At 41.8% G+C, this 18813-nt stretch overlaps 1 protein-coding gene across 8 annotated transcripts in view; it reads right to left on the bottom strand.

Moving 5' to 3' along the window:
* LOC126188374 (glutamate-gated chloride channel) overlaps nt 1–18813 on the bottom strand; it is a 681209-nt gene that overhangs the window by 160287 nt on the left and 502109 nt on the right. For 5 of the 8 annotated variants that reach the window (XM_049929990.1, XM_049929998.1, XM_049929976.1 and 2 more), the window contains 2 exons: nt 16268–16349; nt 5054–5184 (listed from right to left, as the gene is read on the bottom strand). In XM_049929990.1, coding sequence (XP_049785947.1) covers nt 5054–5184; nt 16268–16344 — 208 coding nt within the window. In that variant the 5' untranslated portion in view covers nt 16345–16349. The remainder of the gene's footprint in view (nt 1–5053; nt 5185–16267; nt 16350–18813) is intronic. The other 3 variants (XM_049930027.1, XM_049930012.1, XM_049930019.1) reach the window with 1 other exon arrangement.

Genomic DNA, 18813 nt, shown 5'->3' with positions numbered 1-18813 from the left:
GATTCATTAATTTCAAGATCAAGTACCAAGCTTATCAAACTACTCTCGTACATTTTAGAACAGAAACAGTCTTTTGTTGAGAATTTAGTTAGTGTCAATTAATGACATTAAATAATTTCGGAACCAAGACTGTTTTTATTATGACACAATTCGAAACTGGTTGCTGTGGCACTCTGCCACTATGGAATGGAATAATTTTCACTCTCACACAATTACGCAGCAAGAAAATCCAACATTCCTCACATTTATCTGTTCCCGGGAGCTCACTGCGATCGACAGTCGTTTATTTACGTTTTGGGATCGCCAATTAAGCCATAAGAATCATCTGCGAGTCTGTTTGAAGGTTTGTGTGACCACAAGCGTTCCGCAGTTAATAGTAAATGTATCCTGCTGTGTAGACGTCTGGTCTGAGACTCTTTGGTGCGGTCTGTTTCCATATGATCACAAGAGTGTACTAGAAGCGGTAACAAGGTTTCCTGGAAAGTAAATCGAGCTGATGAATTTCACAGTGAACTGTCTTCATGGTTGTGTTTTTCCTAGTCACTAGCGCGCCATCCGTCAGTTCCTGTCTGAAAAATGCGTCAACGAAAGAGATTAAGTTCTACACACAAATAGGTATGTACTGGTAGTGTGACTGCAAAGACTAACTGCAGTGTAATTACCTTTACATCAGTTTTGTTTGCTCTAAACGAAATTACCAGAGTTTCACCGATAAATTACAAATTATAAGCGAAGAATGACTTACTAATTTGGAGAAAGTAAATTTTCTGATTTTTTTCCATAATCTTGTGGTAAGTTTCCGGAATGGTACTTGATGTTAAATGTTAAAATATTTTCTCAGTCAGTATCTGCCAGGAAATAATCAGTTTATAAGTTGCGACCAAATACTACAATGGTCATTCTGAGAAACAAAAAATTAACATTCGCCAATCATCAAAAAGCTTCTTTATACCGAACTCTGAAAGAAGAAAAATAAGCAGTCGAGGATTTCATTCAGTGTGTGGGAGCTCTTTACCGGTGGGACTGTAACACAGCTGGGACGTCATTTCCATTCCATTTCAACGGCAGTTAGACAGTAATACGCTATTTCCAGTCTGCCTCTTTTAGATGTATTGATATCCGCTCCATTTCCTTCATTTATCATCGCATCGGTGTAATTCGTGTATTCCGCTCCCCCCGCTAACGTGGAAGTCGTTTTGCTCAAGCGAATCGATAAACAGCCTGCTCCAGGAACGCATTCTTCGCTTGCGAATAGCGCCCCAGTTATTTCCTTCTTTGTCTTAAGTCTCGGCGCTTATTGAGTAGCGACGGAAAGGAACAGGTCGCTCGAAGAGAGGTGGTTGTCCTGCAACGCATTGCTTAGAACTAATTACTGTATCAGCTAAGGTGTCGGTGACTGCTTCATCATGCCAGTGCTGCGGAAAACGATCCCCGTTTCCTACAAAAGACAACTAAGTTATCACACACAATTAGTGCACAGGAAAGAAATATATACTAATCGTTACATTTATGCAACACACGACAGTTCAAATCTACTACAGTCAGCTGCACACTTTATGAGCGATTGAAAAATAATGATTGACACGATTAACTAACATTATGTAAACTAGATTATTCCAGAAAGCTCTTTAGGAAAGAAAGTTAGCTGGTGAGGAACGTCCCCAATTAAGTGAACTGGGAACAGTAAAAAGCTAAATCACTTTTCATTCTGTGTGCTTTTGTGATTAATGCACATGTAACTTATACTTTATCTGTTACTCCAAGAATTATAGGTAGATGTTCTTAGCTAGAAATACGTTGCCTTCGGTGTGCAACACTCTTCAGTAAAAATTGCAATACAAATAAGAATAATAACTGGAATAGTGAACAAGTAAAAACCTATCTAGACTTCTCTGTATATCAATTTCGAACTGAAGAGGTTGTAGATAATCTAGTGTGCGACAACTGTTCTGGTAGCTTTTTAATTAAGTTTTGCCGAATAACAGAACATTTTAGGCACACATAATTAAAAGCTGGTGGCTACGACGTAAGCATTTTTGAATCATCTATGAAAAGCTTAAAGTTGTGATTAAGGGAAGCACTTTGTAGTGTCAGTCATTAAATTATGTCTCCGATAGACATCATTACTGATAAGGGAAATAACTGACGCAAAAACTGCCGCCTGGCGAATAGATAAAATATCGTCATTGCAATACTGTATGCGTCCCCGTTTAGAAAATGCCTGCAGAAGACAAAGTATTTGAACAGGACGTAATAAACCTATGTATTTATTTAATATGTGTCACATACTCAGCTCATAAAACTCAAAGCATGCTTAACTATACTCTCTTAACGTGCAGAAGTAGCCAAGAAAGATCGCTGTATTAGTACGCTTACGTTGAGGTTTATGGCTAAATGTATTATGGTTAACACAAAGACCGACTTTCCTGCCATTTGACAAGAGTGACTACAGACACTCACTGCTGACGATTGGTCAGGAGATTCGGAAGCATTCTGAACGAGAATGAGACTATTAAGAGTACACCTCTGCCGAGGTTCAGTACTCTTTACGTGTCTACGGTTCCTGGAAGGCTGACGTAACACGTGTAGTGTTGACAGATGCCTTACTGTCACGTATTTCAGCCCAATTGACATAATACTTGGAGTAGTGGAGCCAGAAAATTCGTTAGTTTCAGACCGAGGAGCATGTCCAAGTATTTGGTCGCCAGCACCTTGCTACTCGACGTTTGGCTCTACAGACAATAACGCGGACCCTACATTACTAACTGCCTCCACTAATACTCATTTAGGGAGAAAGAACTTTAGAATTCCAAGGAAGGTTACTAGATTTGGAAGAAGAGTTAAATAAGATTACATTGGATCAATTCGGTGTATTAGCTGTGGGGCGTAGGAACAAAGTCCGAACAGCAAGAAATGGGAACATAGCTTTAACTACAGAGGATCCGAGTAGGAAGGGAATTCACATGTTTTTGTTTATTATAAGCGCTAAAATTAAAAACATTATTTCAGATAGCGAAGTAAGTTCAGAATCTTGTTTTAAAACTGTAAATAAAGATTCTACATTGAAATCATTTTTAGGTCTACGCCACAACGTACCATATTCCGATGAGTTGGAGGACTCTACTGTGAGTAACTGATAAAATATTGTAAATGCCACTACAAGATGATAATGAGAGATTTAAATTCGAAAGTAAGGCAAAAACGCAGGAACTATTTTTCAATGGAAGCATGTGATACCAGGAATATAGTGGCCATACGTTAGTATAGTTAAGGAGAAGAACAATATATTATTATTCTGCATCACGAGAAATGAAATAGACATGACATAAAGAAACGACTAACGTACAGATACTCTCCGTAACGGACAAGATATTCATTTAACTTTTTATCAACTCCATGGAAAAATAAGGCAGAGGAAGTCGCTGCCGCATAATGAACCACTTGCAAGTGGTGAACGAAAAACAGAAAGGAGCAATGAATGCGAATCACTGTTTTGTTTGGGATCCGTACACTTCGAAAATATTTTTGACTCAATTTTAACGAAATCTGCGCCAACAACCCTTAAAAGACAAAGTATTACTTCGACCTATGACAATATACTGAGCGGAACAGAATAATTTTTCTTATCCTTAAACTGGAAGAAGTCCACCTCCGTAGCTAAGTGGTCAGTGCGTCTAATTTCTATGCAGAAGATCCGGGTCCGATTTCCGGTCTCGTGATGCCAACTGAGAAGTTACTTGAGTGAAAAATAACGGCTTCGTAGCCAAGAAAGCCGTCACCGGCTGGGAGAGCTGTGTGCTGTCTCCATGACCCTCCGTACGGCACCCGAAAGACGGCAGTTGGCGTGAAGCTCAAGGGAATAGAACGGACGTAGGAATCTTACTTCTATTTCCAATCATAAATTCATGACTCAAAGGATATTCAGAGAAATTTTACCATATTCTCAGCAATAACGAAAAGTTGATGTCTCCAGAGTGGTGAGCATATAAGAAAGAAGGAAGTAAGTTTATAGTTTAACGTCCCGTCGACGACGAGAACATAAAAGACTCAACTCAGATTGAGGAACGGTGAGGAAAGGAATCGGCCGTATCCTTTCCAAAGGAATGTTCCCAGTATTTATACTGAATGATCTATGCAAACCACAAACAACCTGAATCCGGATGGTGGATAGGGAACTATGCAACAGATATGCCGAAAGCGAATTCAGTGACGTGTGACATGTTTACAGAAGAAATAAACACTATTGTTATAGGACAGAAAATGTGGGAAACAATAGTATTCGAAACAGAAGTAAGAGTTTACAGCAGATGCAAGATGTAACTTCCTAGGCCAAAAATGATCTTATTCGAAGTATCGCTGACAGTCAGGTTATTTCACACAACAGTTTCAGTCAAGGAAAAATTCCGCATGGAATTAGGTCGGTTGACAGAATTCAGAGGATACGTGTTGGAAGTATTACGTGGAAGTATTACTCGCAATTATTACGTAATCACAATTTAAGATACTGCAGGGAAGGAAACCAAGAGGAGTGTTACAAATAAATGGTGGCACGTCAATTAGTAGAAGGGGTGGCCTTAAAAACAGAAATGTAGAACAAATGACCACTTTAACAGATTTTATATATTCACGGAAAATAATGGCTGTAATTTTTCATTTATGGTACTAATACTCTCACGCATTTGTTTCAGTCGTCAGCTAATGCGACCAATTTGAATTCAGGTTTCTGAGACACAATGTAAATGAGCTCGTCCCCGTTGTCATTACATGCGTACCAATTTAGGTATCTCTCGCCTTCATTACTTTGCTCTGAGAAAGTCAATTTTTTCTTGATGTTAACGGCTTGTTCTACCCCTGACTTCTGATTGCAAGGATTGCAGCTGTCTATCGCTACCCCCACAGAACTGGAAGAGCGTGAGCATAGTGAAGCATGCTTACTGACGTGTTGAGCCTCAGTATGCAATATGAACGTTAATTTCGTATTTGTGTGTGCTTTTAGTTATGTGTTATATCTTTGCGCCTGCGGCTAGGCCGGCTGCTCTGCGCACACACCCACCTGTGCCGTTGATCCCCGACGGCCGGATGCGCGCGTCGTAGCGACCTGGCCCCAGGATCTGGTCCAGCACCTGTTTCTCCTTCTCGCGGAAGTTCATCTTCTGCTGCGTGCACCTGACACACAAACGCGCCCTGCCTCCCATCACGATACCAACCATGCTCGGCTGTCTCTCTCACACACTCACTCATTCATTCTTGGTCGCAACTGCACACACACACACACACACACACACACACACACACACACACAAATAACATGCAATATGTCTTCCAACACTAATACTGAATTAAGCGTCTATGATTATACTCGGTATAACAGATCATAGTAGTCCAAAAATTAAGTAATTTCGTTCAATAGGAAAGAACTCAGCTGGCCTAAGAATGATGTTTCAAGGATCTCAGTAGGAAACAGTTAAGTAAATTCTTCATACGACGGCTGTTCGAAAAGTAAGGTTCGATAGGTCACGAAATGGAAACAACAGTGAAAATTCGATGAAGTTTTGCACACTTGTGTTGGGCAGTGTCTCTACTAAACCTGTCGATCACGTTACGTCGCTCTTTTCAGGCCTGAGTACACAATGAGATGCGTAGAACAATAGTTCTGCCGCCAAGTATAGGTGCCCGCTGAGGGGTTTCTCCTGATTTAATGCAACCCTACATAACGTACTTGTCATGTGTTTCCTTCTTTATGATAAGCCGCGACCGCACACTGCAGGGCAACGACGATGGCCCTGCAGTGTTTTCCATGAGAAGTGTTTGATTATCAACCATAAAGCCTGGACTTGGCCCCCTCTGATGTCCATCTCTGCTCACATGAACCGATGGCTATTAAGACAACGTTCTGACACAGACAAAGAACTGCACACCGGCGCAGGGAAGTGGCGGCAGCATATTCGACTGCCTTCTATGACAAGGGTATTGGAAGTTGGTACAACGCTACGACAGTTGTCTAGGGCGGAACGGCTACTATGTAGGGAAGTATCTGGAAGGTGAAGCAAACTGTCGCAAATAAAACATTTTTTCCTTTTATTGTGGTTTGCATTTCGCGACCGATTGTTCCATACGTCCTGAGTAGCTTTTGTATATGTTTCGCAATTCTGTTGACACACACTGCGATTCTGCTGCTCCTACCTACGGGTTTTAAGCAACACGCATTATATTCAAAAACCACGCATGAGATTTTTATATTATCTCGCTCTCTATGCGCAAACTATTAATCCTACAGAAGCAATGAACATGACCTTGTTGCAGGATTTTTAATGTAGTTAAATTTTGTAACGTGACACGACTTCGCCTGAGATCACGGTTTTCGCGCTACTAAAGTAAAACGCGTTTGAAGATCACTTTTGTAACTTCTCTTGAATAATTCGAAAATCGCGCTCTCTAGCGAAAACGTATCCCGTGAAAAAATTTAACTAGATTTATTTTCCTACATCAATGTCTCATTCAGTTTTTCTGTAGGACTGGTAGTTTGGAGGTAACGAACAATAAAATTTGAAACTCTCACACATGGTTTTGAAGGGGTAGTGGCGTATTGGCCCTACACAAAAAAGTCACAATAGTTTTTAATTTTTTAAATTTTTTGATAAAGGTGGATAAAACATTACTAAACAGTAAACTAGTTTACAAATAACAAATTGTTTATTTAACCAATTTAAATTAAACTCGAATCAAAAGTTATTTACAGAAATCGCAAACTTAAATGTCTCCTTCAGCTCCACAGCTACCTAAGTAAATCCAGAGTTGGCATATGACCCATTTAACCCAAATTTTTCCGTAAATGACTTGAAATAATTTTCATCATCGAAGGTGCAGGTTGCACGACTTAAGTCTGGTGTGCCCGCAGCGTTGGTAACGAGGTCGTTATCACTGTCCACAAGAGGTAGATCGCAGGAGTCTGCTGAAGAATTAGATCGTTTCGTGGGTCTAGTTTCCTTTTTCTGAAGGTATGTCGTATTTCCGCCAGGCCTGCCCACTAGCCAGTCTCCAGCCCCGGAAAAACTCATCGTCGTCTTCTTGACAGCGCTTTTGTCACGCTATTTGGTCGGCTGATTTTTGAATAGCGTTGAGTGATGAGGCTTCCAAAGTTTGCAGCTCGATGGTCCTGAGAAGAGACGCGTGAGTCCGTATCTTGTGACAAATTCATTTTAGCCAGGAGATCTTTGAGATTGTCTGGCTGCCTCTGCTTCTTGGCTTTAGATATTTGCCTTGAAGATTTGTGGAGAGCTGTGCTAAAATGTTGACGTGTAGTAGTTTTGTAATCTTTGTATATGTATTGCCATACGATAAATAAATAAATAGTGATGAGATTAGTGACTGCTGCTTTGCGTCCCGATTTGGTGGTTCTCTTCTTAATGTCGGGGACAGGAGACATGTCGAAGAGAGAATCCGCATTTTAAATCCCCATGGAATTCTGTCGTGTTTAAAGAAGGCCTATATTTACTCTAACCACACCTAAGCCAGGTGGCCCCTGTCACATGCAGGCTAAATACGTGGTTGACTACAGACGTGTTTTTAAAAGTAACTTATATTCTGCTTTCCGTATATCACTGTGAAATTGTTTTAAACTAACCATAAAGACACGAAAAGAAAACGTTTTCACGTCTGCCAAAGGTTTGTACTCTAGAAAAACTCCAATTCGCACAGTAAGCGACTTTACAATCAGCAGTAGTTGAAAGGAAGTTTCCAGCTGTTTACTGGTATCTTCTATAAGCAAGCAGCGCCGTTTACAGTCCCGGACGCCCGCCGTCAGCACCTCCCATACCCCTTTGGAGAGGGGTACCCACATTTATGCCTATGCCCGATTTTTACATATTCTCTTCTACAGTATGCTCCAATAGACTGAACTTAATTCGTAACTGCTATAAGTGTCTATCGTGGCACAAGCCAGAGAGTGGTTCATTCGTCAGATCCGAACGTTGCACTCAAGGAGCCCGCAGTTGCTGTTCGATAGGCTAGGCTGTAAGCGTACGCTCGCCCTACCCCTCCAATAAAGAGTCCTGTAAGCAGCACTGGCACTCATTGCCATTACCAGCACGATCCAGTTCCTGAGCGGATATCGACAACCAGTGCAACGTAACGGCCGCCCGGATTGGCCGAGCGGTTCTAGGTGCTACAGTCTGGAAACGCGCGACCGCTACGGTCGCAGGTTCGAATGCTGCCTCGGGCATGGATGTGTGTGATGTCCTTAGGTTAGTTAGGTTTAAGTAGTTCTTAGTCCTAGGAGACTGATGACCTCAGATGTTAAGTCCCATAGTGCTCAGAGCCATTTGAACCATTTTTGAAACGTAACGTCAAAAGCCGCCTCTCAGTTCTTACTCAGGACAACAGTGAGGTATTCCACGTTGTCTAAAACTGTCACTGCCTATTTTAATGATTATGAGGTCATTTCACAGCAACCAAATTCAACATTTTAACTCGCTAGTAATCAAACGAAATTGAATTTGCTCTTGTCATCGTTAAAAGAGATTATTCGAATGCCAGAACGTTACCGTTACGTGTTTCATTTCCAAGGATACGGGTGTAGGTTGAGAAAATTCAAGACGTAGCAGATGAAGACTGTGTTGTTCGATTTAACCCTCCTTTAAATGAACCCACTTTTTCCAACGTTATTTCCTGAAGTGTAATTCTGGTAGATCTAAAAATATATTCCTGCATTGTTCGATTTAATCCTCCTTTTTCCATCGTTATTTCCTGCAGTGTAATTCTGGTAAATCTAAAAGTATATTTTCCTATGTTCACCACGTCCTCTTCAGTGGACTAAAAATGTGTGCCAGTTACAGTGTGAATTAGTGGAAGTCAGATGTCGCCGATTGTGATAAACAAAATAGACGTTCCAAATATCCTTATGGCAGATCTGTAGTTTTCCTATTGTCAAAACATGTTTTCGGGTTGATGCATTTTCTGGAAGAAAGATGATTTTTTTTCTTTTGCATCTTCTGTCTATTCGCAAGTATTTTTTCATACACTTGCTTTAAAATCAAAGTATTTACGCTTATTGCTCGATCATCTGCAAGGTAAACAATATCAAGAACCCATTTTTCAGCACACTAAACACTGACACAAATTATTGTGCAAGATGTACTAAACCCAACAAATATAAATTTTCACTCGTATCAACGCATTACAACACATTGCAGCAGTATATAAAAAGCAGCGGTCTTGGGTAACTTCTTATATGTTCATTACTGTACTGAAAATACACTCCTGGAAATGGAAAAAAGAACACATTGACACCGGTGTGTCAGACCCACCATACTTGCTCCGGACACTGCGAGAGGGCTGTACAAGCAATGATCACACGCACGGCACAGCGGACACACCAGGAACCGCGGTGTTGGCCGTCGAATGGCGCTAGCTGCGCAGCATTTGTGCACCGCCGCCGTCAGTGTCAGCCAGTTTGCCGTGGCATACGGAGCTCCATCGCAGTCTTTAACACTGGTAGCATGCCGCGACAGCGTGGACGTGAACCGTATGTGCAGTTGCCGGACTTTGAGCGAGGGCGTATAGTGGGCATGCGGGAGGCCGGGTGGACGTACCGCCGAATTGCTCAACACGTGGGGCGTGAGGTCTCCACAGTACATCGATGTTGTCGCCAGTGGTCGGCGGAAGGTGCACGTGCCCGTCGACCTGGGACCGGACCGCAGCGACGCACGGATGCACGCCCAAGACCGTAGGATCCTACGCAGTGCCGTAGGGGACCGCACCGCCACTTCCCAGCAAATTAGGGACACTGTTGCTCCTGGGGTATCGGCGAGGACCATTCGCAACCGTCTCCATGAAGCTGGGCTACGGTCCCGCACACCGTTAGGCCGTCTTCCGCTCACGCCCCAACATCGTGCAGCCCGCCTCCAGTGGTGTCGCGACAGGCATGAATAGAGGGACGAATGGAGACGTGTCGTCTTCAGCGATGAGAGTCGCTTCTGCCTTGGTGCCAATGATGGTCGTATGCGTGTTTGGCGCCGTGCAGGTGAGCGCCACAATCAGGACTGCATACGACCGAGGCACACAGGGCCAACACCCGGCATCATGGTGTGGGGAGCGATCTCCTACACTGGCCGTACACCACTGGTGATCGTCGAGGGGACACTGAATAGTGCACGGTACATCCAAACCGTCATCGAACCCATCGTTCTACCATTCCTAGACCGGCAAGGGAACTTACTGTTCCAACAGGACAATGCACGTCCGCATGTATCCCGTGCCACCCAACGTGCTCTAGAAGGTGTAAGTCAACTACCCTGGCCAGCAAGATCTCCGGATCTGTCCCCCATTGAGCATGTTTGGGACTGGATGAAGCGTCGTCTCACGCGGTCTGCACGTCCAGCACGAACGCTGGTCCAACTGAGGCGCCAGGTGGAAATGGCATGGCAAGCCGTTCCACAGGACTACATCCAGCATCTCTACGATCGTCTCCATGGGAGAATAGCAGCCTGCATTACTGCAAAAGGTGGATATACACTGTACTAGTGCCGACATTGTGCATGCTCTGTTGCATGTGTCTATGTGCCTGTGGTTCTGTCAGTGTGATCATGTGATGTATCTGACCCCAGGAATGTGTCAATAAAGTTTCCCCTTCCTGGGACAATGAATTCACGGTGTTCTTATTTCAATTTCCAGGAGTGTACTTTTTCCCTCTGACATGAGGAATGACGTTGTTCATAAAGGGCCAGGGATAATAACTAAGAAGCTTATCCTAATGAACTACGCCTCGGTCAGTGAATGCACTAATCCATAATTTAGTAAATTCTGCTGTGACTAGGTATTATGAATCAATCTTAAGGCCACTGCTTGTACCCAGATATATCGGAATCCACAGACCGGAGCGGATTTCCTTAAGAGTAGGAATGGTAACGTGTTCATCAGCCTTCTGGTTAGTTTGAAGCAGCCATTCCCGATTTCCTCTGCTATGCTAAGCTCTTCATCCCAGAATAGTACTTAACCCTATCCTCTCAATTATTTGTTGGATATATTCAAATCTACTATTTCCCCTATAGTTTTCACCCTCTGCAGCTACCTTTAGTACCTTGGAAATTATTCCCTGATGCTTTAACACACGTCTTATCATGTTCATTCTTTCCACTGTTTCTTTTCCTAGCCGTTCTCCTCTTATCAGTCCGCTGAATTTTCAGCATCCTTTTGTAACACCAGATCTCAAATACTTCAGTTCTCTTCTTTACTGGTTTTCTCCTAAGTCCACATTCTCTTCCATATAATGCTGTGCTCCAGACGCACATTTTCAGAAGTGTCTTCCTCCATTGGAGACATATGTTTGATACTAAATGGCTCTGAGCACTATGGGACTCAACTGCTGAGGTCATTAGTCCCCTAGAACTTAGAACTAGTTAAACCTAACTAACCTAAGGACATCACAAACACCCATGCCCGAGGCAGGATTCGAACCTGCGACCGTAGCGGTCTTGCGGTTCTAGACTGCAGCGCCTTTAACTTCGGCCGGCTATGTTTGATACTAGTAGACTTCTTTTAACAATGATTGCACATTTGCCTGCTTCTTCCATACTCCTTGCTTTGCCATGCATTATTTTGTTTACAGCGTAGCAGAATTCGTTCGCTTGGTCTTCTGCGAGGTCCCCAGTTCTGATGTTAAGTTTCTGCTAATCTCAATTCTGCTACTCCTCATTACTTTCGTCTTTCTTTGGTTTACTGTCAGACCATAATCTGTGCTCATTAGGCTCCTGATTCCACTTAACATGTCCAATAATTCTCCCTCACTTTCACTGAGGATATCAGAGCAATCAGCGAATCTTATCATTCATGTCCTTTCGCCCTGAATTGCAATCCCCTTGAGCCTTTTTTTTTCTTTCGTCATTGCTTCTTCGATGTACGGGCTGAAAAGTAAGGAAATAGCCTGCAATCTTTCCTCACGGAGCTTTTAATCGTAGCGCTCCTGTCTTGATCTTCCAGTGTTATTGTTCTCTCTCGTTTCTCGTAAATTCTGATCATTACCCATTTTTCTTAATAGCTTATACCCACTTCTACGAGGATTTCAAACACCTTGCACCATTTTACGTTATCAGACACTTTTCCTGGGATCACGAATTCCATGACAGTGTCCTCGTTTTCCTTAAGTCTTGCTACTATTCTTAAACGGAACTTCAGAACCATCTTTCTGCTGCTTTTACCTTTCCTAAAGCTACAATGATCGACATCTAACAGACTCAAATTTTTTTTTCAGTCCTTTGTATATTTTCCTCGTCTTCAAATCCAACGTTCTGATATTCTGCTGCTGATTTCAATCGTTATTTCCGTTCCATCGACTGTGAAACTGTGCCGTCGCTGTGAACTGCAGGTAGTACATTTCAAGACAGTGCTCTACATATTAACTACTTCTAGTATTTGCTAATAGTCATAATAATATGATATTTCTATACAGAACGCAAAAGACTACACTAAAATACGTTGTCCAGTCACATTAATGTGACCACCTGTCAGACGCCTGAATAACCACCTTTTACAGGGCGAATCACTGTAAGACGAGCAGGAAGACAGTCTGTGACGTTCTTGAAAGTACCTACAGGGATGTGGAGCCATGCCGACTCCACTACTGTTGCCAGCTGCGCTAGGTTTCTTGGTTGAGAGCCACTGGGCGAACAACCCGATCGAGGTGGTCACACAGATTCTCCAATATCTTTCAATGCTGCGAGATTGTTGTCCAGAGGAGTACGGTAAACTCATCCTGCAACTCCTCGAAGGGCGCAAGTACACTCCGAGCTGTGACACGTTGCATTGTCTTGCTGGAAGACTCCATCATGTAGAGGAAAAACGAACTGCATGTAGGGGTGGACATGGTCTCGAAGCATAGATGCATACAAGTGTTGATCCACTGTGCATTCCAGAGTGACGAGATCACGCATGGAATGCGACGAAACCGTTTCCCAGACAATAACGCTCCCTCGATTGTTGCAGGGTGTTTGCTTACTGACGTTTTACGCCATACACGACAACAGCCACCTGTCCGATGGGACATAAAACGTGATTCATCTGAAAAGGCTACCTGTCGCCACTCAGTGCACGTCCAATTGCGGCACTGGCGTGTAAATTCCAACCTTTATCTCCAATGAACAGCAGACAAGACAGGTGCATGAACCAGGTGCATGCTGCGGAGGCCCATACACAGCAGCGTTCGCTGAACGGCCGTTGAGGAGACACTGCTGGTATCCTCTTGGTTCATCTCGGCGGTCACTTGCTTAACGGTTGCACATCTGTTCGCCCGTACACATCTCTGCAGCCTTCGTTCACCCCTCTCATCTATGACCAGAGGTGCACAACAGTTGCCTCGACGCTGATTTTGGATAGCGCCATTTTAACCTTGCACGGTATACTTTAACCACGGATTCACGCGAACACTCCTCAAACTTACCCGTTTCAAAAATGCTTTCACCCTTTCCCCGAAAGCCAATGATTATGCGCTTCAGGACGTCAGATAAATCTCTCGGTTTCCCCATTACGACAACGACTGCACTTTTGCGTCCCCCGACACGCTTTATACAGGGTGTGAATATTAAGTTGACAAAGCAGAATAACTTGAAAGATAAGAATCCAAAGCAGATTATTTTCGAGGGGGGCATCTGCTGGTGCTAAAATTAGCCCGCCACCCCAGCCCCCTGGGGATGGGGCGGGAGACAACTTTAAAATTTCAAATGGGAACCCCCATTTTTTATTGCAGAATCAGATTCTCCACAAAAAACTACGTACATTTTGTTTTAAACATTTGTTTTGATTCTTGGTAGTTGGCGCTGTAATTCAAGAAAATCCATGTTCTCATTTTTGCATGGAAAATAGTTGCGGATAAATGAAAAATACTTATTTACTTCGTAAATTTTGATTCACTAAAACTTTCCCTCTCTCTTACTAGGGTGGGGTCTGAGAGAGAGGAATTAGAGCTTTACAACTGTTGGTCCAAATATTTGGGTCAACATTTGTAAAATCCAACTTCCTCTCTCTCAGGTAAAAATTTGTAAAACTCTAATTCCTCTCTCTCAGACCCCACCCAATGGGGAGAGAGGGAGAGTTTTAGTTTTAGCGAATCAAAATTTACGAAGAAATAAGTATTTTTTATCAATCCGTATCCATTTTCCCCGCAAAAATTAGAACATGGATTTTCTTGAATTACAGTGCAAACTACCAAGAATCAAAACAAATGTTGAAGACAAAATGTACGTAGTTTTTTATGTAGAATCTGGTTCTGCAATAAAAAAAATGGGGGTTCCCATTTGAAATTTTGAAGTTGTCTCCCGCCCCACCTCCAGGGGCTGAGGTGGCGGGCTAATTTTAGCACAAGCAGATGTCCCCCTCGAAAACAACCAGCTTTGGATTCTACACATTTTTTCGTGTGAAGCTTATTTTTCGAGTTATTCTGGTTTGTCAACTTTAAATTTACTCCCTGTAACCAAAATCATTTATACACCCTCATATTGCTAAACTGTAGTCTAAAGTTCATTTCTGTCACATGTATCCTTCTCGATGCAGTAATTTTCACGTTACTTGGAGCATATTATGACACTAACAATCGAATCAGTTCTGGCGACAATTCGTCCGAGGACTCCCTTTGGGACGCAAGCGAATATTGCTACTTATTAATAGCCAAATTTGTACGGCGTTATTCCAGGGTTTACACTGTTGTTTGGTTGGACGTGAAGCAACACACACTGCCCAACTCTGTACTTAAATGAGTCCACTCTGCTAATTCTCTAAGCACTGACACGTATGTACACCATAATCTTAGAAACATAGTTATAGTAGTAGTAAATATGTAAAGCGACTGTATCCGACCGAAGCTGACAAGCAACACAGGTGATTAATCGTAAAATTTAGGGAAAAAGGTGTTTGCTTGTTAGGAATGACCTGAAATAATAGAAACAAGTAAGCTTACACGTTTATGCTAACAGCAAAGTCATCCACTAATTTTAAATTCAGTAAATAATTAGTCTGTTCGGAGAGACTCGTTTCTGATTTAAATAATGAAAAACTGCGCCAATACTTATTTTTTCATACTTAGCACAACGTTTTTGAGAATTTATTCTCATTTTAAAGCGTATTTGTATACACACATATTTTCTGTGATGTTTGCAAGTGTGATTTTCTGCGTCTCTTGTCTTTTTGAGGTTTTACTACAATCGGAAAATCCGAGAAAATTAATCTTGGAATTTTTATATCCTAATGTTAGAAATAGTATTTTTGTTTGTCTGTTTACAAGTATTGTGTCTTTCCATTACACAGAATTTCATACGCACGCAAATCATAACTTACACTTTTGTTTTTGTAATCAAAACAGAACGCAGACCTATTACGACATTATGGTTTACGGAGAGTTTGTATACAGTCCGATGTGTTACATTTTCTGTGGATTACATTATATAGGTACAGTCGACTGTAAGTTACAAAATTTGTTTTACAATTACTGATTATTGAATTATCGATTATGTTTCTATTTTCTAATTTCAAAATTTTAAACATGGTTGAAGCAGCAACTGTTGAAAATTTTCACCGTAAATGATAAATAGCCAAACAGTTGCAGCATAAAGATTTACTGAAATCCTTGACCACGGTTTCGGTATATGTAAATATACCTTCATCAGAAGCAAAAATACACTAAAATCACATCCTGCAGTGGAGATACATAAAACAATTGTGCCAACGGCGTCGTCAGTAGTTAAAATAAATTGACTACCAAAACCGTGGTCAAGGATTCCAATAAATCTTTATTCTGCAACTGTTTGGCTGATATCATTTACCGTTTCTATTTTCTCGTAGTGTATATGAGGATATGTATGTATTGTATTTATGGATACTACTACAATTGTCATATGCAGGAAAAGCTTTTGAAAAAAATAAATGATTCGCTGTGTAGTTTGTCACTGAAAATTTTTTCTCTTTGCTATTTGTAGTGTACAGAAATTTCCAGCTCCTCCATTAAATCAATTGTATGCGATTTTTCGAAGTGGCAGTGTATCTTAAGATCTTCTCCTAAGTCTATCAATCGGTGTGCAGCGTTTACATGAAACAGATGAAAATGAAAATAAATTCTCGAAAAGCATTGTGATAAGCATGAAAAAATATGTAACTGGTGCATTTTTCATTGTTTAGATCATGAATGACAGCCTGAATCTTTCAGAACACGCCGACTGTGATGTACGAAATTAACAGACTTGTTTATTAACGACGGAAGGTCACGAAAGACAGTTTTGACACTTACCAGGCATCTGGCACGTTGGCTGCCAGCAACAGCAGCGCACAAAGCCACCACGGCGTCTTGCAGAGGTCGCTCATCATGGTTCCTGCAAGCAAACCGTATGACATCTCAGTACATCATCATGTGAATCACAGTGTAGAATGGGGATCATACCTGAAATATGATGTTTCTTTGCAGTTTCCAGTAGGTTCATGTAACCACACCACCATGTCTAGCCAATATAATAGTAGGTTGGTGCACAACCTCGAGCGTTTTTCCATGGTTAACTCAACATACACGTAACAGGGCTATAATCATCAACAATATGTATTCTCCTTGGCTATCAACGTTGAGAAAATTTTTCGATCCCGCGACTGTAGAAATCACATGGTTTTGAGGCTAAACATTCTTCCAGCCATGTTCGGATCGCATTTTCATACGGGAAAGAAGTTCCTTGAATGCTGCTCGATAGAGGGCGGTAAAACTGAAATCTGAGGGTGCAAGATCAGATGAATACCTTGGGGGTGGAATGACTTCCCTGCCCTATTCCTGTATAGTGCTTTTGTCAGTCTATCAGAATGCTGGCGGACATTATCATCGAGAAGCATCGCCTCGAGTGGTCTTTCTAGTCATAGTTCTTGGATTGCATCTGAAAATGTCTCAGTTATTGACAATAAATGTCAGCATTGATGTTATAACTCGGGGAAATAATTCTTAGTACACTACGCCGTAGCTGTTCCCTTATATGGTTAACGTTATCTTTTTTGGATGTGTGCAGGTCTTTGTACGGTGATTTGCTGCTTTGTTTGGCCTCATGCATTCGTTTCTTTTCCTTACGCTAGCATGAAGACACCATTTCTCATCACCAGTAACGATACAGGATAGGAATGGTCGGTGTTGTTCACGAGCCAGTTGATGACGAGCGAACAGAGATTTCCACCTGCTGATTTTCGTGATTTTGTCTTAGAGCATACGGTATCCAAACATCTGATTTTTGAACTATGCCCACTGCATCCAAGTGCCGCACGGTAGTGGAATGATCATAGTTCATCACATTCGCCATTTCTCGAGCACAGTGTGGTGGATCATTGTGCATTAATGTGTTTAAACGATCTTCATCAAATCCCGAAGGCCTTTCTGAACGTGGAGAGCCAAAACGATCCAACTAAAAACGAAAAAATCATTTTGCTGCCGTTTTCTTGTCAAAGGCTTAGCCTTATACACGGTGCAAATGTTTCTTGCTGCTTCCGCTGCTGTAGCCCCTGTATTGAACTCAAACAGAAGAATATGTCGGAAATGTTCCGATTTCTCCACTTGGGATTACATTTTATTTCGTCCACAGATCCATTTATTATCTCCAAATGACAATAAGTAAACTCAAATAGCAACATCGAACTACAAATAAAATATGACAATGGATAAATAAAAGCATATCAACCGGAATAACAGCATGCAAAACAGAAACGCTACGAACTTATGTACCAGCCTCATACAAAGTGGCATTCATTTATTATTTCTATTTAAATTATTCAAAACATTAAATATCAACTGTTCAACTTAACCTTTACAGTAGTTAATATAAATGGACCTTCCCTGTTCGCATTTATCCATAATGAACCAATACATGCGTGAAATCACTTACAATAACTAGGCCAAACTCAGGAGTCACTTTAGCTAAACAATGAATTCTCTTATTGGCTTATATACCACAGCTTTTGATACACCGCTGCATATTCCGTTCTATATTAGCGTATGGATAAGGGTTGTAAGAAATGACTCTCTAAAACCGAACATACTGTCTACAATAGAAGAAAGTGTGACTCAACGAATATACTACTCGACTCTTGTGTCAGTCGTTTTCTGTTCATTCGTTGGAAATATGTAGCATTCAGCACATGAGTGCCATGTACCATGAGGCTTGAACATAAGGCATTTCACTTGAGAACATGTCCATGGGAGTGGGACTTCAAATATCAGCCCGTAAAAACTTTTCTGTTGGCCCGACAGATAGATGATGAAGTCGTTAGAAAATATTTAAGCAACGTCGTAATTTGTTTTGTCGACGGTGATAACAAAACTGAATCCTATAGCTTTTTAGGAATTGTCCTGACACTGAAAGGACCTAATGCAGACGTTTGTTGATTCCAGTATTCCTACTCTAAAGGCGCTCACGACTAGCTGAATTCATTCTCTAAGTATACAGATTCACTGCATTAGTTGTTTTTTCCCTGACTATGCACCCAACATGGTGGAAGGTGGAAGGTAATAATCAGCTGTCACTAACTACGGCTTATGCATATAGTTAAAAGCCGACACGCAGTCACTTATTAACACTCTACCGTCCGGCGACACCACCGTGAAGTCGTGCGTGAAATAGCAGTCAACAGCCGGCGACTCTACAATGCTGTCGTGTCGCTCAGTGGCTGGCGGCACCACAGTGATGTGAGCATAGTGCACAGTGGCCAGCGAAAGCATTTTAGTATCTTTTGCATTCTGTTGATGTTTTGTTTAGGTAATAATAAGTTGTACGCTTTCATAATGGCAGACGAAAGAGACGATACGATTATTTA

The sequence above is a fragment of the Schistocerca cancellata genome, chromosome 1 (assembly GCF_023864275.1).
Source record: "Schistocerca cancellata isolate TAMUIC-IGC-003103 chromosome 1, iqSchCanc2.1, whole genome shotgun sequence".
Classification (NCBI taxonomy): Eukaryota; Metazoa; Arthropoda; class Insecta; order Orthoptera; family Acrididae; genus Schistocerca; species Schistocerca cancellata.
The sequence above is the reverse complement of the archived record's forward strand: the minus strand, read 5'-3'. Positions and strand labels throughout refer to the sequence as shown.